We start from the raw sequence: 24,630 nt of genomic DNA, 5'->3' as shown, positions 1-24,630 counted from the left end.
AGCTAGGCTGGCAGCTGGAACACTGCCCACAGGGGGACCCCGCCAGTGTGGTGTGAAGGCCTTGGGGCAGGGGGAGGCACAGAGCAGGGCAGGCATGCTGCGGGAGGGGTTTGCTGGAGGGTTATGCAACAGACACCTAGGCCCCTCGATGCCACCTGCTGGCTGTGCCAGTGGGTCGGGCATTTCCGGAACCCGGGGCTGGTCTGCAGTCGAGGGGCTAGAGTCGAGGGACGTGCAGGTCTCCGAGCCTGGCCTTTGGCACCAAGCTGCTGGATTCAGACCTCAGAGTTCTCCATGACTAGCTCTGTGACTTAGGTCTCCAGGAGAGGGGACAAGCACGGTGTCTGCCCTACAGGGTTGTCTCGACAAGAGTTCCCGGTGCACGGACAGTGGCGGTAACGTTCAGCTGTAGCCTCATCACCACGGAGCCGCAGGTTGCTCTGAAGGATGACCGAGGCTGCCTTTGAATGTGCTTCGTAAACCACGGAGCACGGGGTGGACGGGACACGGTGCAGATTCTGCTCGAGACGCAACGAGTTCTGGAGAGAGGAAAACACACCGCTTCTGCTCTCAGCCACGGAGGATTTCCCGGTTCAGTTCGGCCGGGAAGAGCCCCGCCACGGACCCTCAGTTTTCCGAAGGTGGTTCAAATGAAGAGTTGTCGCTTTGGGTCCTGTGGATCCATATTTGATGTAGCAAATGCAATGATGCTTTCAGAAGGAGGGGGCAGAGTCCCCCTTCAACAAGAGCTGGGGGCCCGGGGAGCAGGCTGCGTCTCGGCCTCCCGGCACCTTCTTTGTGTCTGACCTTCCCCTCCAGTCCCCGCGTCCTGATGGTCTCTCCATCCACTCCTGTTCATGAAGAGGGGGTGCTGGCACTGCTTTGGGGACCCGGGCTAGCACGTCTCACAGCTGGCTTGCAGGAGCTCCTGTGGTCTGGAACCCGAACAGAACTGAGCTCTGGGAGGACAGACCGCCTGGAGCCTGGGCAAACCCAGCACGCTCCCGCTACATCTCAGGCGGGCGTCTGCGTTTAATTCATCCCACGTGATTCTGAGGGGCAGCCATAACTCAGCATACACCTTAAATGTAGGTGTGGGGAAACCGAGGCTCAGACACATTTAAGTGGCTCATTTTCAGAGCCGGCTCAGGAGACAGCATTGCCTAGGAGCCAAGAACGTGGATGTCCCACGTCCCCAGAGAACACATGGGGTGCAGCACAGCTGGGTGGTTTCTGGGGTCCTCAGTGGCTGAGAGACAGGACTTCAGCAGCAGCCTGTGTCCCAGCCTTGGGTATGAGTCAGGTCCTGAGGTGCAAAGATACGGATATTGAGTCTATGTCTAAAATCCTTTGTTCAGAGCTCAGGGTCTCCTGTGCAAGGGCCGAGCAAGCCACTGTCACTGCCAGGAAGATGCCTGTTGCACCTGAAGATGGTTTAGGCTGCAGCGAACGGGGCAGCCCAAGATGCGACCCCACGCAGCGGTCAGAAGGGTAGAAAGAGCATACGTACGATTTGATCTTCTCACAGATCTTGGCCAGAAATGGGAGGGAACAAATATCAGAACCGCTTCTGGAATATTTCTGGAGAGAAAAGGAAGAATAAAGAGAGTTGTTTAGTCCAAGGAAAGGCTCCCCAACTTCTAGAGGCCCTTCTAGTGGCTCCACAGTCGGGGTTTCCGAATTCTCCTTTCTCCAGAATGCAGGCCATTTTACTGCAGGGACCTTGCCTCCTGTTCCTGTCCCCGCACTTCCTGCTTGTCCTGCTCTGAGCCTGTGCTCAGCCTGGCTCGTTCCTCAGCCCGAAAGCCGAATAAAAGACCTCCACCCTGTGGGGGGGTAAGTCAAGGCTAACGGGAGAGACAGGCCGGGCTTGCGAGGGAGGAAGAGGGAAGGCCCTCCCTGGGGTGGGCAGAAGACAGTGCTGAAGAAGCGCCCGGAGCACGAGCAAAGGGACTGTGGTTTCCTCCCAGACCTCCCGATGAGCTGCGCTTTTGGAAAGAGCCTGGTTTCCATGCTGCTTTCCTCGGATGAAAGAGGCCGACAGGGTGGGGAGACTTGGGAATCACCATTTATCAGTGAAGGGAGAGGCACAGTCGATTCCTGCCAGCCCGGAGGGTCCTGCGGATGGCTAGGAGCTGTATTAACAGAGTTGGTGGCTGTGGCAAAGAACAGGCAACCTTTTCAGGCTACAAATGCCGTCTTTAGGACTGTTGTGATGTTTGCCCAACTCTCTAGGGTTAGAGCCACAGCCCTGACTAGTGTCCCCGTCTCTGCAAGACGTGGGGATGGAGAAGTCTGTGCTTGTCTTCACGGAGATCCCTGCCCTGGAGAGCACAGGGGGCCGTCCCAGCTCAGCTCGCCTGTGAGGTCTGCAGCGGTCCCGCGTTCACCCGGGCAGAAGGCGAGGGAGGCACAGCCGTGTGCGCTTGGCTTGGCGACGCCAAGTGCAATCTGCCGACTCACTACAAATGGCAGCTCGTGGCTCCCACCCCCACCCACCGACTCAGAGAGCCTGGGTGGGTCTCAGTAACCCTTGTTTCCATGGGCTCCAGGCCCTGTGATGCCCCCTAAGGTGTGAGAACCACTGGGCCAGGTCCTCGCCGCTGAGCGTGTGATCGCAAACTCGCAGCACTGATGCCGCCTGGGAGCTTCTACAGATGCAGAATCTCAGGCCCACGGCAGACCGGCTGAGTCACAACCTGCCTTCCGAACAGGTCCCAGGGTGTTGGAGCAGCATGGCGGTGGGCTGAGGGGTGCCCCACGCCCCACACAGTGCTGTGGGAGTCTGGGGTCTTGGAGGACTGCCAAGCGCTTCAACCTGGCTGGAGACTGGCGAACTGTGGACGGAAGGAGACGTTGCGACAAGCCTAGATCCTCGCTGTGTGTTATCCCGAGGGCAGCGTGCATCCGTGAAGGTGCTCAGCAGAGAGCACATATGTGCTCCAGGAAGATACCCCGGGGCTGAGAGGGTACCTGGAGGAGGCGACCTGGGCACAGAGACCTGTGGGCAGATGGAGACTCAGGCCTGAGCCCAGGGTTTCTGACCATTGCCATTCGGGGCTGACTAACTTTGTTTTCCTTCCTTCCTTCCTCCCTTCCTTCCTTCCTTCCTTCCTTCCTTCCTTCCTTCCTTCCTTCCTTCCTTCCTTCCTTCCTTCCTTCCTGTATTTATGTATTTTTACCCTCCTCCCATCCTGAACCCCCCCACCCCCTGTATTGTTGTCTGTGTCCATTGGCTATGCATACATGCATATAAGTTTTTTGGTTCATCTCATCCACCCCCCTTGCCCCCCTACCTTGGGGTTTGTCAGTCTGAACCGTACTCCTTTCTATGTCTCTGGGTCTATTTCATTCATCAGCCCGCCTTGTTCATTATATTCCATAAATAAGTGAGATCATGTGGTATTTCTCTTTCTCTGCTTGGCTTGTTTTGCTTAGCATAATACTCTCGAGGTCCTTCCATGCCATCTCAAAGGATCAGAGATCTTTCTTTCTTACAGCTGCATAGTACTCCATTGTGTACATGTACCACAGCTTTTTTACCCATTCGTCTACTGATGGACACTTGGGCAGTTTCCAGATCTTAGCTATTGTAAACAGTGCTGCTATGAACATGGGGGTACATATAGGGGCTGAATAACTCTTAGTTGTGGGGCTGTCCTGTGCATTGTAGGATGTTTAGCAGCATGTCTGGTGTCCAGCCACTAGATGCCAGGAGCCCAAAAATGTCCCCAGACCTTCCCAAATGTCCGCAGGGGAGGACAAAACTGCCAGTGGTGGGGAACCACTGATGGAAGGCAGGAGAGAAGGGGGGGACCTGGCACCCGAGCGAGGTCAGGGTGGTAGACACACAGCAAGGCGAGTGAAGAGCAGCAGGGAACATGCCGCCGTGTCACTGGTGGAGATGCAGACACCTTCTGAGGCCCAGAGTTCACAGTCAGGTTGCACTGAGATGTTCCAGCTACTTCTTTACTCTGGTCTGAAGGCCTGGTCTAACTAACCCAGCGGCAATGCAGATTTTAACACCGATGACAATCGATACATCGCATGATGTACTTGGACAGCCTTGTAGTGGCCACACAAGAAGTACGACAGAATCAAATGTTATCACTGCACCGCTGTTCCCTGTCAAGACCTAGTCGAAAGGCTGCGGTTGTCTTTGACATGCATGGCGCAGACATTGGGGCTAGGATGTGAGGGACGGGTGGTTTAGCTTGTCCAGAGGCCCCCCAGAACTGTAGGTCAGCCCGAGCTCTGATTATCCAGTCTTTTCAGCACGTAGTATGGGGAAGACTAGCCTCTCCTCATTTCCTTGAAAAAGAACTGAAACAGACACAGACGTGGCAGAGGTTCTCTGCATGCCTGCCAGCCTCTTCCTTTCGATTTGAACTTCGCCAGACAGAGGCAAAATGTGGGCTGTTATGAGCTCAGCTGTGGATTTAAAATACTGCCTCTGGCTGCACGTCATCCCTAAAATGACAGTCCCAAGCCTGGGCTGTCCCTGAGCGCGGGAGCCTGGCAGCATCTTCATTTTGCAATCGATTTCACCAGCGTCGGCACACACCTGAGCTTCTCCCACACCGGGCTGCTGGATCGACACGGAGCGACAACCAGGGGTGGACGGGCGGTGCACGGGATACACAGGAGGCAAAGGGGGCGTGTACCACCCCCTGCACACAGCCCACCTGGCCCGGAGTTCCTGCATGGCCCAGTGCCTTCCAGCTCTCGTTGTGTATTGTTTTACTTGGATCTAATTGGTCAGGGTGGAGTTTGAAGAGCAGCACTTTTTAAAGGCGTCCTGGAAGAGGCCATTGAGTAGGTAGGGTTAAGATCAGGGGCGTCGCGTACAGCGTCCAGGCTGTGCATGATCCTAACATCGAGCACCGAGGAGGTCTGGTCGAGAGCCTTCGACATAGTGGACAGGGTGGGAACTTGGAAGTAGCTAAGTCTGGATTTAAATGATGGGGTTCTCACTCCCTGGTTATGTGGAGTGAGCTAGGTGCTTCACCTGCCTGACCCTTAGTCCTCTCATCTGCAAAATGGGGTTGATCATGAAGGCACGCTGTCTACTTTGTAGGAGTTTTTTGTGAGCGTGAAATAAAGTGATTCCATCACTCAGACACTCTAAGCCCTTGCACGCTCAGGGTTCTGCCCAACCCGTGCACAGTGCCCCCGAGGAAACTCAGACCTTCCCGGAACGTGTGAGCCCCTTCAACAGCACAGACCCCTCCCCAGCCTGGTTCTCGCAGTCTGACAGGCTGCGTGTTTCTGTTTCCCTCCGGCCGGGGCTGCGGGTCCATCAGCCGCCACCAATATCCTCTGAGCAGTTTTTCCAAAACGCTTATTTGCATTTTATGATTAGTTTTTTCCTTGAGAGCTTTAATCTGGAGAATAGATAAATTGGAGGAGGTTTTGGAGAAGTTTATTATTGTTGAATTGTTCGGGTGGATTTTTTTGGCCGCATGCAAGGAACTATTGGAATCCTGCTCCGTGAAGTACGCTCGCAATCCTGGTGAGGGAAATCGAAAACTGTAAAATCCTAATTAGCCCTTGAGTTAATGCCAAGGCAGTTTGTGCTGGTGAAGAAATCAACGCCCGGAGAATAAGTTTTTAGATGCGTACTGAGAAGACGAAAGGAAGAGTTGTATCATTCTTCAGTTCTGTTTAGAATTCCGAAGTCACGGTCAAGGGTCTCAAGTGGTGTTTCAATTTCTTGTTCAATGACTTAAGCAGATGAGCTAAACTAGCTCCAATTGGACTTTCATGATCCACTGAATTAAATAATGAGGAGCAATGCGGACATGGTGATTGATTAATAGATGGTGTAGAAATGCCTGCATAGTGCCAAGAGACACGTATCCACCTTGCACATCAAATCCCAAGTGCCCTCCGTGAACGGCGCTACCAGATGAGATGCTGCACTGGACACACTTACACTACGACACGATTCATCGTTTATCTGAAACTCAAATTTAACTGGGCATCCGCTATTGTTATCTGCTAAACCCGGCAAGCTGAGCATGGAGGAATTTTCTCCTCTTCATTTCCATGTGACCAACTCAATACTCCCTTCATGGTAGTGCGTCAGCGCGTGTGTGACGAGCTGGCCAGGTGGGAGGAGCCAAGGACAGGGGCCCTGCCCTCTCGTCTCCCTGATGACCCCTGTCCTGCCAGGGCCCAAGCATGAGGGAGACCCCTCTCTCAACAACCTACTCTCTCGCCTCCTTTTCAGTTGGGGCTGATTTGTAACCAGAGTATAAGTCAAACGCTTGACTCCACGATTTGAACTAAACATTCTATCTGTTGCATCAAAGCATTATCCCAAAGAGGACAAATCAGGGAGAGGAATAATCATGTGAGGATTTTACTGGCATTTACAGGTGGTGGATGAGTCCCAGGCACGATAGCAGGGGCTCCACACACACCGACTCTGTTAGTCCTCACATCCATGCTTCCAGACGGGAACACGGTCACTGCCCCATCTTCCTGATGGGGAAACTGAGGCTCAGTCTGAGGCCTCATACTGAGAAAGTGGAGGAGCAAGAGGATACACAGCCTCTTCCGATATGGTCTCAGCAGTGCTCAGAGGGCACTTGGGGGTGTCAGGAGACCTTTCTGATTGTCACGACTGAGCAAGGGTGGACAGCAGTGCTGCTATCTAGTGGGTGGAGGGCTGGGGACCTGCTAAACATACTGCCGTGCAGACAGAAGACGGAGGGAAGAGGAGAGAGGAGACAGAGCTCATATTCCCACTTCAATCCCACGTCAGCTATGGTGCCTTGTGGGCCTATGTCCGGGGTAGCCCCTGGCTCTTGGCACGTGAAGGCAGGGGCCAGGGAGGGGTGACTGTGCCCAGGAAAGGGCTGGTATTCTACCCGCTGACCACTTACCAGAGTTGGGGATTTCTTGACAATCTGTCTTGCCTTCTCCAGGGTAGATTTCCAGGTCTCCTGTAACAACAAAGTTAGACCACGTCATCACTTACGGCTTCTCTAACGTTAGGATTTATCAAGTCTGTGAGTTTGAAACAAAGACGTGAGTCCGTAAATCTGTGCTAAAATAATTGACAAGGAGGCGTTTCCCGTTGGTCCGGTCTTTACAAAGGGGCTCACTCTGCGCCAGATGCCGCGCTAAGGACGTTGCGCACGTTGCCGGGTTGAACCTTGACTACAGCCCTTTTTACAGACGAGGAAATGGAGACGCGGAAAAGCCATGAAGCTGGCTGACGGTCACGGAGCTGGTGTCTGGCAGAGACTCCGCCTGAACCCCTGCCTTCCTGCCCCGGGGCTGCACTGGTCTCCCCAAGGACCAGCTAGTGCTTGTGTCTGAAAGTCCCAGGGTGGGAGGCGGACCCAGCCGACCCGAGCACCTGTGCCCAACACTGACTTCGTACAAAGTACCTCCCGTCCCGCCTTCCCGCTCCCTGCTCCTGGTCACACGACCCCCCTGGCAGCCATTCCTGGAGCATCTGAGAACATGCTGGGTTCACACGGCGGGCATCGGGTCAGCGAATCAATCCAGTACCTGTTGTGGAAGTCCACATCTCTGTATTTGTCGGAGGCTGGGGAGACAGTAACCCCGTGGGGGTGGGGGATGGAGAGTATTTGCCGCCCACGCTGCTTCCCAGAGCTTCTGTGCGCCCAGATGTCCTGGCTCCGCCACATCCCTCCTCGGTTTGCCCTGTGTGGCCCTCGTGGAGCCTGGGCGATGGGTCCGAGCCCAGCTTGGCTGCTCACAAGCGGTGCGACTCTGAGCAAGTTCTGCTCTGAAGTCTGTCCACAGAATTCCCGGATATGAAAGAAGGCCCTATTTTTGCATGTAAATTGGGGGTTACCGCGACCTATCACATAAGGGTGCTACGGGTTACAGGCCATCATTCCTAAAGAGCCAGGGCCTGCCCTGATGAGCCCCTGCTCAATAACTTGACACTTTAAAATTTCTTTTTCTTTTTATCCTCACCCAAGGACACGTTTGCCTTTATCTTCAGATAGAGTGGGAGGGAGAGAGGGAGGGAAAGAGAGAGAGAAACATCGATGTGAGAGAGACACATCGACTGGCTGCCACCCACACAACCCCAACTGGGGCTGGTGACAAACTGCAACCGAGGTACGTGCCCTCAGCGAGAACCGAACCTGGGACTCTCTGGCCCGTGGGCCGACGCTCTAACTGCTGAGCCAAACCGGCCAGGGCTAAAATTTCTTTTTCAATTACAGTTTATGTTGAATATCATTTTGTATTGGTTTCAGGTGCACAGCCCAGTGGGTAGACAATCATGTACACTACAAAGTGCTCCCCGATGTTTCCGGTCCCCAGCTGGCGCCATGCATACTTATTACAGAGTCATTGACGCCATTCCCTGTGCGGTACTTTACAGCCCCGTGACTATTTTGCAACCACCAACCTGTACTTCTCAATGGCTGGACAATTTCCGTGGTCCAGGCCGTTTTCCCTTCACCCAAATCCGCAGGGAAGCTGGGATTCGGGGACAGTGGCACAGTTCTGACAGAGGTAACCGAGACGCTGTCCCTGCATTAAAGCAGGAAGAAGGGTAGTGAATGGGACTTGGTCAGCAGGGAGGCCCCTTGGGAGATGCTGGCCACCGCCGACGGTGTTCAGGACCTGAGTCTGTACCCGGCGCCGGGTGTGTTCTGTGCCTGGGAGACCCTTCCTCCCCCGGGGCCTGTGCTCGGGAGACCTCCGCCACGCCGTGTGGACAAGGCTGGAGCAGGGACGGCTCAGGGTGAGCCTGGGCCAGAGCACATTTTCCAGGAGGCGCTTTAGGAAGGAGGGTGGCAGGGCCAGTGACGGCCGCCTCTGAAACCCCCTTCCTGGCGCCTGCGCAGTTCACACAGCCGTGGCCAAGTCCAGGGGATGGCACACCAGGGCTCCTGTGTCCTAGGCGGCAGGCCCGCTGACATCTACTCATGCACGGTGGCTCTTGAGAAAGGAAGCCGCTCTCCAGGTGGCCCTGGTCGCCAGGATCCCTTGTATAGTGAACGTTTCTTAAAACATTGAAACACTGTGCCAGTCGGTAAACAGTTGTGTCCTGAGGCCTGAGTGTCCCCTTCACAGCCTGGCCACCCAGCCCCTCCCTAGGACTGCCCAGACCTCTTCATGATCCTTCAACAAAGGGGCCAAGGTCATGGTGCAGCCTGTGGGCCCCTCCAGACCGCGGTCCCACGCGGCGCCCAGCACGCTTCCTGAGGACTAACAGCGGGGCCAGACCAGCCTTTACCGTCCTCACCTTGAAACAGGCATTTTAAGCAGAAAGACCGCTTGCGGAGCAGCACGCGGAAACACGGACCTTGTTGGATGCAATGTTGGCTTTTCCCAGACATTCCAACATATCCCGGAATTTCCCCTCTTGTACAGAGTCAGCACCTCAAGCAGGTGACAGTAGGGCGTTAGGTTCAGGTGCGAATTTCTGCCATGGGGCCCTTGTTATCCTAAAGCTCATCCTTCACAGCATTGAAACCCGAAGACAAGCCCCTGCTTCTCTGTTGCTTTCTACGGCTCAGCTCCAGACAGACAGGCAGAGTAGGTGCTCAATAGATGGGAAAATGGGAAGTGAGGGGAAACATTTATGGTTTGTATCAAGCATCATATATTATGGTTTTAAGTCAGCTCAGTTCTCCGGAGGGATCAATGTTCAGTGAGGGATATTGCAGAGCGATTGGTATCATCAATACAATTGGTCACACTATCCCTACCTTTTTTCCAGGCAACACCTTTTAAAAAGTTGCCTTATTTTATATATTATTACTATTTTTTGTTAATCCTCACCCAAGGATATTTTTCCATTGATTTTTAGGTAGAGTAGAAGAAAGGGAGGGAGAGAGACACACACATCTATTGGTTGCCTCCTGCACAACCCCAGTTGGGGCTGAGGATCAAACCTGCAACCCTTCGGTCCATGGGCTGACACTCACCATTGAGCCAAACCGGCCAGGGCAAAAACTGCCTTATTTGAAACAGCACTATTCCCAGCCTCCTCCTTTTTCTGACATCACCATTCACTGATTGTACTACCGTCACCACCACCACCATCACTACAGACCTCTTCACAGTCTTTCTGAAATTCTTCTGCTTTTGGTTCTGGACCGGCCATTGCCTATACTTTATATGTACCGACTTGGAGAGGTAGGAATAGCAGTTCTCAACCCCACTTTACAGGAGAGATCCAAGACCCAGTGCTGGGGAGGGGCATGTTCAAGGTTTCACAACCCACAGTTTTGTTTCATTTTGACTTTCCTCCCTAGTGTGTGGACACACCCATTCTCCAGTGCTGGGCTCTATGGGTTATTTTCTTTATAAGATATGGTCCTATTCTTCAAAACACACGATCTCTGGCAGATGATTAGGTTAGGCAGATGATGGGTGGGTTCAGTCACTGGGTTGTCTTAGGTCAATTGTCTTGTAACATAGTATTCTAATTTTTTAATAGTGTTCCATTTGCGTTCAGGTTGCTAGGACAGTCCTGCATAATGTTTCTCAAAGAATCAATTTGTATCAGTTTTATATTGTTGCTGAAACAAATTACCAAAAATGTAGTGGGCTAAACCAACAGGAATTTATTCTACAGTTCTGTAGGTCAGAAGTCTTCAATGAGTCTTAAGAGGCTAAAATCAGGCGTCAGCAGGTCCCTTTTGCCAGGGAAGGGAAGGGCTAGAATGTGGGGGTTAGAATGCGGACCTCTTTGAGGGGGCATTGTTCTCTACGCCACACTGTTCATGCAACAGACTTTTATTGAGCAATTAGTAAGCGTGTTGAACTGTGCTGGGCTCTGGGGAAATCTCAGGGAACAGCATATGTTCGAGGAATAAAACAGCCAGATTAACTGTTCTCCTGGTGTTTACATCTTAACATATGAAATAATAATTTTATAAATTAAAATTTAATTTACATTGCAATTTACAATTACAATTTAAAATTGCAATTTTGTGCAGTTGTTTAATGACAATTGTAATGAGTTGTGGAAGGATGGGGTGGGATGCTAGAGGACTTGGCTTCGTCTCTGGCATCGGGACAAATGTCTTAGAAGAAATGCCTCCTTGATGTGGTGATTAATGAGGTGAAGAGGAGGACCAAGAGGGGATGCTGGGAGACCAGTGATGAAAACTTAAAAATTCAGAGTATCTTTTAGAACTGTTAGAATCACTATGGCCATTAGCTTTACTTGAGCTAAGGGCAGAAAGAAGAATATTTTTAAGAGAGAGATAGTTATCTTTTAAAAAAATTTTTTTTTTCTTTATTGATGTTTTAGAGAGAGAGGAAGGAAGAGGGAGAGAGAGATAGAAACATCAATGAGAGAGAACATTGATTGGCCGCCTCCTGCACATCCCCCAATGGGCATCGGGCCCACAGCCGGGGCAGGTGCCCTGACCGGGAATCAAACCGGCAACCTCTTGGTGCAGGGTTGATGCTCAACCACTGAGCCACACCGGCAGGGCTCTTTTTATATTTTTTAACTTCTTGAAAGCAGGCAAGAAACATGGTCAAATCCCAAATGCCATTCAAATATCTTCTTTGGAATAATTTGATTTCTTCTACTTATCAGAATTCAAGTATAACTTAACATTCACACTACTATTGCTTTCTTTTGAAGAGTTTTGAGATCTCTCTGAGTTTAATGACCTCCAAAGAAGTTTTTAAACAAGTCTAAGTAGATAAATTCTCCAAGGTTCCAAATATGGGTTTAAACCAAAATACAGCTTGGATTCTCCATCCAGATCCTTTGAAATGCTCAGAGAGAAAACTGAACTGTAGGCTGTACATCCAAGCTCAGTGTTTAATGTCTTCTCAGTTCTATTCAGGTCTTTGGGGAGCAATTTCATTTAGTGGTCTCTGATATGGAAGGCCTTTCTCTTCTGTGATCATTTCTCATCTAATGACCTTCAAAGAGTTCTGTGGAAGCAACATGCATGAGAGGTAGATGGATTCTCATTTAATTTTCACCTTTTTAATTAAGAGAAAGGGATCAACATTTCCCCTTACAGTTTTAGTTTGATCCTTTTTATTTGGTAAACCAATTGTCTATGGCCTTTGCTCATTTTTTTTTTCTTCTTTTTGATTTTATAGGAGCTCTTTGAATCATGGAGAAAATAATCTTTATATGGTGTAGTACAAAAACATTTTCCCAGTTTGCCGTTTGTCCTTTTTTAGTTTTAGTTTGAATCCTCACCTGAGGATACGTTTTTATTGCTTTTGAGAGAGAGAGAGAGAGAGAGAGAGAGAGAGAGAAGAAGAAGAAGAAGAAGAAGAAGAAGAAATGATTGATTGTCTCCTGTATGTGCCCTGACCAGGGATAGAACCTGTAACCTGGGTGTGTGTCTTGACCAGGAATCAACCTGGAACTTTTTGGTGCACAGGACGACTCTCCAATCCACTGCGCCACGCCGGCCAGGGCTGCCATTTGTCTTTTGACGTTGTGTATGATGGGTTTTAACTAGTCAGATGCATTCATGTTTCCCTTTGTGACTTTTGTATAAAAAAAATTACAAATAATTTTGCTTGGGTTTTTCATCTTTAATGATTTCATTCTCTGTAATTGATTCAACCTTTAATTCATTTGGGATTTATTTAGCTTAAATTTTATTTTTTTAAAATTTGTTTTTATTGGTTTTTTAGAGAGAGAGTAAGGTAGAGAGAGAGAGAGAGAAACATCAATGTGAGAGAGAAACATCGATCGGCCGCCTCCTGCATGCCCCCACTGGGGATCGAGTCCACAACCTGGGCATGTGCCCTGACCGGGAATCAAACCGGGACCTCTCAGTCCATGGGACAGTGCTCCATCCACTGAGCCGCACCGGCCAGGCTAAATTTCATTTTAAATGGCTAGTATTTAGTTCCATTGGATAAGCCAGTGTTTTAGCACTGATCTGAAACTCTATTTTCTAAATCGAAAATAAGAATCGCAAATGCATTGGAGTTTATTGTTAGGTCCTATATTCTGCTCCATATTAAGCTGACTTTCCTGCATCTGAAAGGGTACATTTCCCCTTCATTTATCTTGTTGAAAATGTCTTGAGATGGTTAAAGAGAAACTTTAAAAACTCAACAACGCCACAACCAACAATTTGCTTGAACTTGGACTTCTCATCTGTACAGTTGGGACGATGGGATCCCCTCGTTGGGTGGCAGGACCTTCGATGCTGTGTGACAGGCACCGAGTCCCCCACTGGCTGAGTGGGAGCCACTCAGATTGTGCCTGTGGTCTTTTATTTTTCAGCCTCTAGTGCGTACCTATCATGACACCAGCTTAATGAGCGTACATTGAGTCTTTCCGTTCTCTGGGGCTCAGCGGGCGTATTATAGAGTGGGGACACCATGTCTGTCCTGCAGACTGTGATGGGCAAACGAGGTAACTTACTCAGGGTGCTTGGCAGAGCTTGGTACATGCTGAAGAAATGCCCGTTGCGGTATAACTGAAGGAGTGAGTGAATGAGTTCACTGGTGATGAGAAAGTTGAGGGACTTATGCAAGATTCTTGGAAATTCAGGTCTTCCGAACATTTCATTAAACCGTACACCCCAGCTGCCTTGACTTCCCTTGACCCTGAGCACCGGCCACTCGGAAGGTGCGACATAACCTCCCCCAGACGCAGGTGCCGAAGTGTCCAGCGCGCGTCCCCAGTCCGGAGCCCTGGGCTGTGTTCAGGTTTACTCACCAGGTAGGAGACCTGGGTCAGGCCCTTCAACCTCAACTGCACACCACGTGTGAGAAACTCCCAACGTCAGTTTGTTTATTTCTCGGTTGAGCAGCAAGGAGTCGCCATCCGCCACTTCCTCACGAAAGCAGAGCAAACTTACTCCTTCCCAGACCCTCGTCTGGCAGCTCCCTGGGTCTGGGTCCAGAGAAGCACGGATTCCCCGTGCATGCGTGCACCCCCACTCCGCACCGCAGGCCTCTGGCTCCTGCAGAAACCCGTTCGCTGCGGGCAGAACCGCTTCTGAGCCTGGGTTGCTTTCCTGCGGCTGTGGGCCCCTCGCAGCATTGGAATTGGCTGGAGGCCCCAGGGAAATAAGGAGAGTCTGGCGCCACCAGCGCACACATTCTGAATATAATTCTCTTTTAATGGGGATCCAAGTGGGGGGAAGCAGGTCTCCAGGGGGCCTTTGCGATGTCTGCAGATGAAGCCGGTCCCTCCAGCTCAGGGTGGTGAGAAGGAGGGCCCGCTGTCAGCTTCAGGGTCTGCCTGGGGCTCTCCAAGGTAGGGGACCCGGGAGGGAGCAGCCTAAAGCCGAGGAGGCTCTAGGCTGCTCCGTGCCCAGTCGGGGATCACGCACTGTGACAAGCTCATCTAATAAGAGAGGTTTCCAGAGCGACAGTGTGCACACGAAGGAGCAACAGGGTGCACGTTCAGATTTCAGTTGGAGTGGTGTCAGAATTCTGCTTGTGTACCTGCGGCGCACACCCCAGCTGCAGGCAATGCCTTGTTCTGCTGCAAATGGGAAGAATGGAATAAACACTCCTCCCCCCCAGTAGGTGACACAGGCCATCTGGGTGGTCCTTAGGGTGCAGTCTGCAGTCTGACGTCTCGTGTCTTACCTGTTCCCCGCTCCTCTCCTCCCTCTTCCTTTTCCCTCCTCCTTCCCCTCCCGCCCAGCGCCAGGCGCACACTGTGGATTGTTTCTTGCTTTGCTTACTTAGAAACAGAGCTTGCCGTTTTGAACACCTGGTGGTTGAAGCTATGAGTCACGGCTAAAGGATGGGCCGGAGTGAGCCTGGAATGCCCACTGAGCGGCAGGCGATGGCCAGGGGCTCACTGCGGCCGTTCAATGCAGTGCCCCCTCTTCCTGCAGCCCCAGGGCAGCCAGACCCCTGGAGCCCGCCGCAGGGCCTGCTCTGCTGGGCACAGAGGGCCCATTCGGCCGTTCGCCTATGGCACACATGTCTCAGGGCCCAGGGCTCGCTTCACACCACCTCTGTTTTACTGGAATCTGACCGTTTGGCAGGCAGGGCAGACAGGGGCCGAGTCCCGCTCGTGAGGAATCAGCTGCCCCGGAGCAGGGTTTATTCCAAGTAACAGTGCCCAGGAGTTCCGGTGCGGCGCAGAGAACAGCGGCAAGAACCTGGGCTTCCCAGACGGACAGGGCTGGGCCGAATTCTTCGTTCTCACTGACTCGCTGTGCAGCCTGGGCAAGCCCCTTAACTTCTCCTCCCCTCAACACCCTCGCCTGCAAAATAAACACCCCGTCCCCAGGAACGCTGTGCAGGAGACTGTGCACAGGAAGCCCTGTGCCTGGCGTGTTATCCCTACACCAAGCATGCGCCTGGCAAGGGGGCCAACCAGACGGGCCTGACGCACACCGGCCGCCCGCACGCTTGCGTCCTAGTGAGAACACCTGTGTCCGTTTACCTTTCTATCCCTGTGCCTGACTCTCCGCTCTGCCACAGTGGACGACAATGCCCAGATCCTAAGATCGAACGATTCATATGGAAGGCATTTCAATCAGTACGGGCACACTGCAGTACTCAAAGGTGTTTTGTGATGATGGCTGAGAGGAGGGTTAAGAGTCTGTGAAGAAATCTAGGAATTGCTTTCAGAGACGGGGACGGTGAGATGGGCCTGAAGGAGCCGGGTGTTGACAGGGCCTTCTGGGTAGCAGGGATGTGGGGGTCATGGCTGGGGGATCATCTGACCAGACAGAGGGAGTTTGTGGGAAAATTAGTGTGGCCATAAAGCAAGGAAAATCTGGCTTTCTATTAGTAATGTCGACGAGAAGCCAGTGGCTCTTCATTTACTTATTATTATTATTTTTTATTCTTGCTCGAAGACATTTGTCCATTTTTTATTCAGATAGAGCAGGAGGGAGAGAGAGGAAGAGAGAGAGAGAAACATCGACGTGAAAGGGACACATCAAGTGGCTGCCACCTGCACGACCCAACCAGGGCCGGGGACAAACTGCAACCAAGGTACGTGCCCTTAGCGGGAACCAAACCCGGGTCTCTTTGGACCGCAGGCCGATGCTCCAACCGCTGAGCCAAACCAGCCAGAGCCTTACTGTTTTGATCCTCACCTGAGGATATTTTTCTATTTATCTTCAGACAGAGTGGGACGGGGAGAGAGGGAGAGACAGAGAAGCATCGACGTGAGAGGGACACATTGACTGGTTGCCTCCTGCATGACCCCCACAAGGGCCCGGGATGAACCGCAACCGAGGTAACATGCCCTTGGTTGGAATCTAACCTGCGCTCATTGGTCCACGGGCAGACACTCTACTGCTGAGCCAACTGGCCAGGGCTCATTTACTGATTGAACAAAGATTTCTTTGGTAGGTAGAAGGCGCCATCCCTGGCCCTGGGTGTCCAGTGGTGGGCAAGCAGAGTGTCCGTCCCCTTGGAGGTCAGGGCCAGTGGGAGAGACAGCCGGTGGGCAAGCACACGGTGTCGAGCCAGTCCAGTGAGGAGACCACGGGAGCGCCGAGGAGAGGGGTGTGCAGAGGACTCAGCAGTGCCCCCTGTGGTGGCAGCATGGCGCTGAGGTCTGCGGGAGGAGCAGCTGAGCAGGTTACAGATGAGGGAGACACTGCTTTCCCGGCAAAGGCAGGGTGACAGGTGGGTGGCAGGATCCTGTTTCCTTCTAGAAAGGTATTTCTGGCAGCCAGCGTGGAAATGGATCGGAAAGAAGGCGAGAGCCGATTGGGTTGCACTGAGCGAAGCTACAGCAGGAGTTACGCCAAAGGCTGGCTGCGCTCTGGGTGGTGGGCACACAGGCGGTGTACAGATCGTGTGTCAGACATGTCCACTTGAAACCTGCATGACCCTATTAACCAAGGCCACCCTAAAACATCTAGTAAAAAAGGAACACATTTAAATATATAGTTCTAACCTCCAAAAACAAAAAAGAGATGATTTTGTGACTACTTTCGGCAACAATACTGTTACATGCAAAACACAGATGAATGTCATGGACAAGGGGGGGCCAGTCACAGAGCACAGTGTTCTGTGGGATGCTGGTGGGATGAAGTTCAAGACGGCCTGTACCTAAGTGCACTCACCTGTGGTGACAGGTAACAGAATAGTGGCTGCCTGGGGGCGGTGTGACTGGGGAGGGTCATGAGGAAGGCTTCTGGCAGGCTGGACGTTATTTCCATCTGTATCTTCACCTACCTTCTGCAGGCAGGTAATTCTCCCTACCAGTTCACACCTGCTTTGTAGGTGTCAGTAGTACACCACAACAATGACGTTTCTAGCATAGACTCCACAGAGGATAGAGACTCCCTACCAGTTCACACCTGCTTGGTATGTGTCAGTAGTACGCCACAACAATGACGTGTCTAGTATAGACTCCACGGAGGACAGAGACTCCCTACCAGTTCACACCTGCTTCGTAGGTGTCAGTAGTACACCACAACAATGACGTGTCTAGTATAGACTCCACGGAGGACAGAGACTCCCTACCAGTTCACACCTGCTTCGTAGGTGTCAGTAGTACACCACAACAATGACATGTCTAGTATAGACTCCACGGAGGACAGAGACTCCCTACCAATTCACACCTGCTTCATAGGTGTCAGTAGTACACCGCAACAGTTCACACCTGCTTTGTAGGTGCAGTAGTACACCACAACAATGACATGTCTAGTATAGACTCCACGGAGGACAGAGACTCCCTACCAATTCACACCTGCTTCATAGGTGTCAGTAGTACGCCACAACAATGATGTTTCTAGTATAGACTCCACAGAGGACAGAGACTCCCTACCAGTTCACACCTGCTTTGTAGGTGTCAGTAGTACACCACAACAATGACATGTCTAGTATAGACTCCACGGAGGACAGAGACTCCCTACCAATTCACACCTGCTTCATAGGTGTCAGTAGTACACCACAACAATGACGTGTCTAGTATAGACTCCACGGAGGACAGAGACTCCCTACCAGTTCACACCTGCTTCGTAGGTGTCAGTAGTACACCACAACAATGACGTGTCTAGTATAGACTCCACGGAGGACAGAGACTCCCTACCAGTTCACACCTGCTTCGTAGGTGTCAGTAGTACACCACAACAATGACATTCCTAGTATAGACTCCACGGAGGACAGAGACTCCCTACCAGTTCACACCTGCTTTGTAGGTGTCAGTAGTACACCACAACAATGACGTGTCTAGTATAGACTCCACGGAGGACAGAGACTCCCTACCAGTTCACACCTGCTTCGTAGGTGTCAGTAGTACACCACAACAATGACGTGTCTAGTATAGACTCCACAGAGGACAGAGACTCCCTACCAGTTCACACCTGCTTTGTAGGTGTCAGTAGTACACCACAACAATGACATGTCTAGTATAGACTCCACGGAGGACAGAGACTCCCTACCAATTCACACCTGCTTCATAGGTGTCAGTAGTACACCACAACAATGACGTGTCTAGTATAGACTCCACGGAGGACAGAGACTCCCTACCAGTTCACACCTGCTTCGTAGGTGTCAGCAGTACACCACAACAATGACGTGTCTAGTATAGACTCCACGGAGGACAGAGACTCCCTACCAATTCACACCTGCTTTGTAGGTGTCAGTAGTACGTACGCCACAACAATGATGTTTCTAGTATAGACTCCACAGAGGACAGAGACTCCCTACCAGTTCACACCTGCTTCGTAGGTGTCAGTAGTACACCACAACAATGACGTTTCTAGTATAGACTCCACGGAGGACAGAGACTCCCTACCAGTTCACACCTGCTTGGTGTGTGTCAGTAGTACGCCACAACAATGACGTTTCTAGTATAGACTCCACGGAGGACAGAGACTCCCTACCAATTCACACCTGCTTGGTATGTGTCAGTAGTACACCGCAACAATGACATTCCTAGTATAGACTCCACGGAGGACAGAGATACATTGCTTTGAAGCTGAACGTTCTGTGGCTACGTATAGCGGTGGGTGTGAGGTGTACACAACACGGGGTCTGCGAGGAAATCACAGAACCCATGTCACCTGCCTCGGGCACACATGATTCCTCTGGACTTTTACCAAACAGCAGACACCACTGTACGATCGCCACATGCTACGGGAACACAGGAAAAGTATTTTTAAGATTAAAACTAACTCTCTTCCGGCAGCCGGCGGGGCCACCGTTCTCAGGTAGGATGACGGGAGATGGGACAGGCACACGGGTCAGGGAGGGGGAAGCGTGAAACGCACACGCACCCCCGGCGTCTGTATCTCTTTCCTCGCTGCTTAATACTGTCAGTCAGCAAAATCGTGTGCGTGGGATCAGCCCCCGAGTGTTAAATAGACGTCATTCCAATGAGAATAAAAAGGAAATTATAAACAAAACAAGGACCTGTAGTATTATATACAGAAAAACTACACTTCTGGAAAGGACGCATAGAATTTTATTTTGTATTTTAATTAATTAAATTTTTTTTGTTGTTCATCCTCATCGGAGGACCGTTTTCCACTGATTTTTAGAAAGAGTGAAAGGAAGGGAGAGAGAAAGAGAGAGAGAAACATTGATGTGAGAGAGACACATTGATTGGTTGCCTCCTGCACGACCCTGACCAGGGCCAGGGATCAAACCTGCAACCCAGCCCTGGCCGGTTTGGCTCAGCGGCTAGAGCGTCCACTTGCGGTCCGGAGAGACCCGGGTTCGGTTCCCGCTAAGGGCACGTACCTCGGTTGCAGTTTGTCCCCGGCCCTGGTTGGTCGTGCGGGTGGCAGCCACTCGATGTGTCCCTTTCACATCAATGTGTTTTTCTCTCTCTCTCTCTCTCTCTCTTCCTCTCTCTCCCTCCCACTCTGTCTGTACAAAAAATGGAAAAATGTCCTCGGGTGAGGATTAAAACAAACAAACAAACAAAAAAAAACCCTGCAACCCAGGTACGTGCCCTTGACTGGGAATCGAACCCTCGACCCTTCGATCTGACACTCTAACCTCTGAGCCAAACTGGCCAGGGTGTTTGTATTTTATTTTTACAGGAAGCTTCTGCATGTCAATATTGTGAGGCCCGACTGGATTAATACTGTACTGTCACTCAGAGCGTGGGAAAGGCATCCAGTCAACACGGCTGCCTTCTGTCGCCTGCGTGCCAATTAGAAACTGTCCACCATGATGTGGTGCCCACAGGGTATTCTGAACAGCCATCTCTGAATAATCGTGATATTGCTAATAATTATAGTAGCCACCATTTGCATTAACACTTTTTAATGTAGCAGGTATTGTGCTAAGCATTTTAAATGTCTTAACTCACCTACTTTCCATCATTAATCTTGAAAGAGGGATTTGGGGTATTTTATCATACCCATTTGATGTGGGGGTGGGGGTAGGAGGGGACAATACAGCTCAGACTAAGGTGACCGACTGCCCACGTTTCCCTACATGTGGCATTTTCAGTGCTTGTGTCAGGAAAGTCCAGGGCAAACCAGGGAGAGGTGGTCACCTTATGAAAGGGACTTGCTTGATTTTTAATCAGTAGAGAGGGATTTAAACCTCTTCTGTCCTTGGCTGGTCAGATCTCCTACCGATGGCCAGCCCAGCATCATAGTAAACAGCACGGGGGGAGCATGGGGGGAGAGATCTAGGTTAAAACTTGGGAAGATTATTTTACACGATGTCATTGAAAATGTCATCTTGCCTCTGTCCCCAAATTGCTGAGGGAAGCTGAGCCCCCCTCACAGCACTTCCAAAGGGCTTGTGTGTCACAGTCATCGGACATTTCTGGTGAAACCCACTCACTCACCTTGGGAAGTGGGTAGAGATGACAGAAGGCTTGGCCTGGGTCCTGTTGACAGAACTGCAGGGTGTGACACACGACGTCAGCATTCATGTCAGCACTGAGCCTGGAGGAAAATGGGGCAAAACAATGGCTATTAAGATCTCTCAGGCACTGGAAAATAGATGCTATTTGGAGGAGAGGTAAATCCCAGGATGGATCCTAATCCCCTCGACGCTTTGCAGCCTGGCCTCAGTGCCGTCCTGTGTGTGCCGGGTCGCAAAGACTTCCTGCCACCTTGCTCTCGTCTGCCTTTGAAGACGGTCGTAGGGGTGGGGACGGGGTGTGCACGGCCCTGAGCTGTGTGTCCGCTTCGCAAGGTGTGTGACATTCGTTCAGCAGAAGCCACCAATAAAATCGGGAAAGGAGAGATGGACAGGGGTGTAACTGGATGGGGACGATATTTTAAAGTTTCCCAGGGCTTATAGCAAAAAATCATTTATGATATAGTCTTAAACTCCCCAAATTATATCTCAGGCATAATCCAAATCATCTCTTCCCTTTAAATATTTCTTTACTGTATGGAAGAAAATACAATCGGGTTGACTTTTTTCCCCTGGGGATGGAGAAAGAATTGTTATTCTTCAAATATGTTGGTTTATGTCTAGGTTTGAAGGAGCTCAAACAAGACTTCCATATCCGTTTTCTGTCTGACACCTCTTCTTACCAAGCATAATGAGCGTAAATATTGTGCTACTTCAATGAAATCAGGGAAGGATGTACTTTTAGTAACATTTCCAAGTAAATTATTCACTCAAACCCAACCCAACCCAAACCACGCCAAACAACAAAAACAAAGAAGCCAGAAACATAGGTTGGTAATATCTTGGAATAACAGTTGTAAATTCTAGAAGATGCTTTTGGGGGTCTATTTCCAGCTCATATGATCAATTAACTGTCCCCCTTCACCAGTAGGGCGGGTTCCTGGCAACCATGTTTAAAGTTCATAATTCCCAGCCAGTTGATTGGACTTCATTAGACTACTGTTCAAGTAGGTCCAATCAGATTCTCTCCTATGGAAATCTGCAACTGGTATCAAAAAGTTTGACTTCATTCTGGGCTGTTTCCGGAATAATAGGAGCTACAGTGACTTCAGACTGTGATACCATTTCCCGCCATGTGGACGGGGCTTTGGCAAGCTAGCCTGCTGGATGGGTTCAGGAGACAGAACCCAACACTTGCACTGACAGAGTCTGGGGCAGGTCCTCCTGTGTTCCTGGGGGCTCCCCAGTCCTGTTCCCAACCTCTGTCCTGAGCCTGGATATGTTTCTGCCTTTGAGTTCCATGTATGTCGTAGGCTCCCTTATTATATAAATCCACCCCCCACTATTATGATGACCACCTCTATAATTCTTACAATTACTGCCATGTCTCTTCTCTCCCTGACCCTCCTCCTCCTGGTCTTCCTTCTTCATAATCAAGGACATACTGTTTCTGTTCTTTTCTGTTTGTTTGTTTGTTTGACAGCAGTCACAGCCCATACAGGGGCCAACCCTGGAGAACCCCCTGTTAGCTGGGGAATGCTTGGTCCCTGTGACTCAGGCCTGGCAGTAAGTCCCTGGGTCTGTGCCCCAACTCCACCCCCATCTCTGCCTCATCCCCCTGACAGCCATTCTGCACACTGTGCTCCAAGGGGGGTGGCACCTGGACCCACAGCATAACACATGTGAGCTTTCGAAAGGGTAGACAAACACGAGGCCAACGACAGAGCGGCACCCTGGTTTCACTGGTGTGCTGAGCAGCAGCTGCGACGATTTCTGGACATCAAACTCGCACGGCAGACCCTCACTGCCTTTGAACTGCAGACCACAAAGTGCTGGGAGGGACCTTGAGGGTTATGTCATGAAACTTTCTGCAGAAAGAACTGCCCCAGAGTAGGGAGAATGCATCATTTCAAAGTCCATCAGAGAAGGAGGGGCCGCCTCCTTGAAATATTTTGATGGTCACTGGTGTGTGAAAACATACAGGCTGGGGACCACGGGCTCCCCAGTTGCCTTCCAGCTGAACGAGATGAGCAGTGTGACTGGCATGATGGCTTCTTGACCTTTTGTGAGCTCCCGAGTTGAAAGGGAAAGAGTTCATCAGGAGAGTCGTCTGCATGGCCCCGGGATTCCTCGTGGAGGTGGAGAGGAAGACCCTTGAAGCATAAAGAGGCCACATCTAACAAGCGGTGGGACAGGCTGTTTGTGACAGAGGCAAGGCCCATGACCGGTTCAGTGTCTGCCAAGGCTCACTGATCGGGAGAGGGAGGCTGTTCCCCAATGAACGGTCCATTTATTTAACTGATGACTTCTGTCTTCAGGAGGGTCTGCTATTTCGTAGACTCAGGAGGGTGATAAATAGGTTCTGCTTAATCTTTCTTATTAATTAATAACTAATTAATTAATTAATTGTATCTACAGTCAATAACCCACCTGTGGCCAACCAGAGCCAACCTATCAGGCGGTATCTAAAACCTGTTCTCCTTCCCCTCATAATAACCATTCCCACCCAACATGGCTTTCTTTTTCTCAGCACGGCAAATAGGACCGAAATGGTCATGTTGTAATTGACTGTGTTTCCTTTTGCTACCTTGACAAGGACAGAGGTGTGCAGGAGAGGCACGTGGGGACCGGTGGACTTCCGCACATTTGGCAGAGCTAATTAGCAACTCCAGGTAGGATTACAGTAGAATGATGATGATGATCATCATCATTATCATAAACCACAAAGGAGGGATCAAGGTCCGGGTTAAGTTAACAGATGGGCAGAGTAACACTTTCACACATGAAAGCTATCAGATTCAGACCTTTGATGTCACTTGCAAAGGAGGCTTTGTATATTAATATATAGCCACAGAGATACACTCAAGCAGTGAAAGAAGTTTTTCCTCTCACAAATTACTACTTTTATCCTATTTCTGGACCCCATGCCTTCTAGTGTACTATGAATTTAATTAATTCTATAAATCTTGAAGTTATCATGTGAATGGCACCGTTATATTGCTTTGTAGATGGGTGTCTAAAAAATCATTAATTACATTTAAGGTATAGTAGCATAATTGTTAGAAAACTAATTTTGCATTTTTCTTCTAAAAAATGTTTGTAGCTGAGGCCTCTCCTGATCTCTGAGAGCTCTGAGGTTGGGAACACACTATTTTATGATTTAATGGGAAGCGTAAATAGAGTCGAGGACGAGAGCTAAGATGAACAGCAGACCAGGATCAGGTTTGCTATGGCAGCCCGTGGCACACTGGAGGTCAAGGTGAGGCACAGGAGGACACAGCGTGTGGTCACTGGCCAGGATCGGCTGCCCTTCGAGGTAGCCCTCCCTGCGTGACCCAGGTTCTTGGAGAAATAAGCCTGAATGCTCAGGTGTCCCACTTCCTAACAACACCCTGTAGGTAGGAAGTGTAATTACCAAATAATTTAGTCCATGCATGGCTGAGAAGTGACTGGAGGGAAATATTGAGGAGGAACGATGTCCTCCGGGTTAGGAAACACATTTAATATTGGAACATGAGGTTGCCACTGTCACGACCCACCTCCGCCCCGAACTGTATCTACCTGATTAACACAGGCTGTAAGAAGAGCACATGTAAGAGGAACAATTTCGATCAGCAAACAACTAATGTCGGTACTGGCAATTGTGGACAGAACCACAAGGGGGGATTATTTTTCACATATGCCTTCTTCAAAGTGGCCCACCCCTTACTAAGGAGGACTAGTCATCTCACGACTTTGAATCATCTCAAAGAAAAAGGTCATCCCCTTCCCAGCACCTATGCGGAGAGTGACCCTCTCTTGGTGGCTTGCTGGCCCCCTTCTTTCTTAACACCTGTGTTCACTTGTAGTTGTTTGAGGTGCCCGGGGCCTTGTGCAGTGTCTGTCTGTCCCCTGTCTGATCCTTGCGCCTGTCCCACTCGG

General features: G+C 50.6%; 1 protein-coding gene across 1 annotated transcript in view; it reads right to left on the bottom strand.

The window, feature by feature from the left end:
• The window catches only part of AOAH (acyloxyacyl hydrolase), a 124,271-nt gene that overhangs the window by 72,600 nt on the left and 27,041 nt on the right, over positions 1 to 24,630 (bottom strand). The window contains exons 4-6 of the mRNA XM_036247343.1: positions 20,693 to 20,792; positions 6,891 to 6,950; positions 1,511 to 1,581 (exon numbers count right to left, since the gene is read on the bottom strand). Coding sequence (XP_036103236.1) covers positions 1,511 to 1,581; positions 6,891 to 6,950; positions 20,693 to 20,792 — 231 coding nt within the window. The remainder of the gene's footprint in view (positions 1 to 1,510; positions 1,582 to 6,890; positions 6,951 to 20,692; positions 20,793 to 24,630) is intronic.

Source organism: Molossus molossus, unplaced genomic scaffold (genome assembly GCF_014108415.1).
Source record: "Molossus molossus isolate mMolMol1 unplaced genomic scaffold, mMolMol1.p scaffold_m16_p_7, whole genome shotgun sequence".
Taxonomy (NCBI): Eukaryota; Metazoa; Chordata; class Mammalia; order Chiroptera; family Molossidae; genus Molossus; species Molossus molossus.
This window is presented reverse-complemented; position numbering and strand designations above follow the sequence as displayed.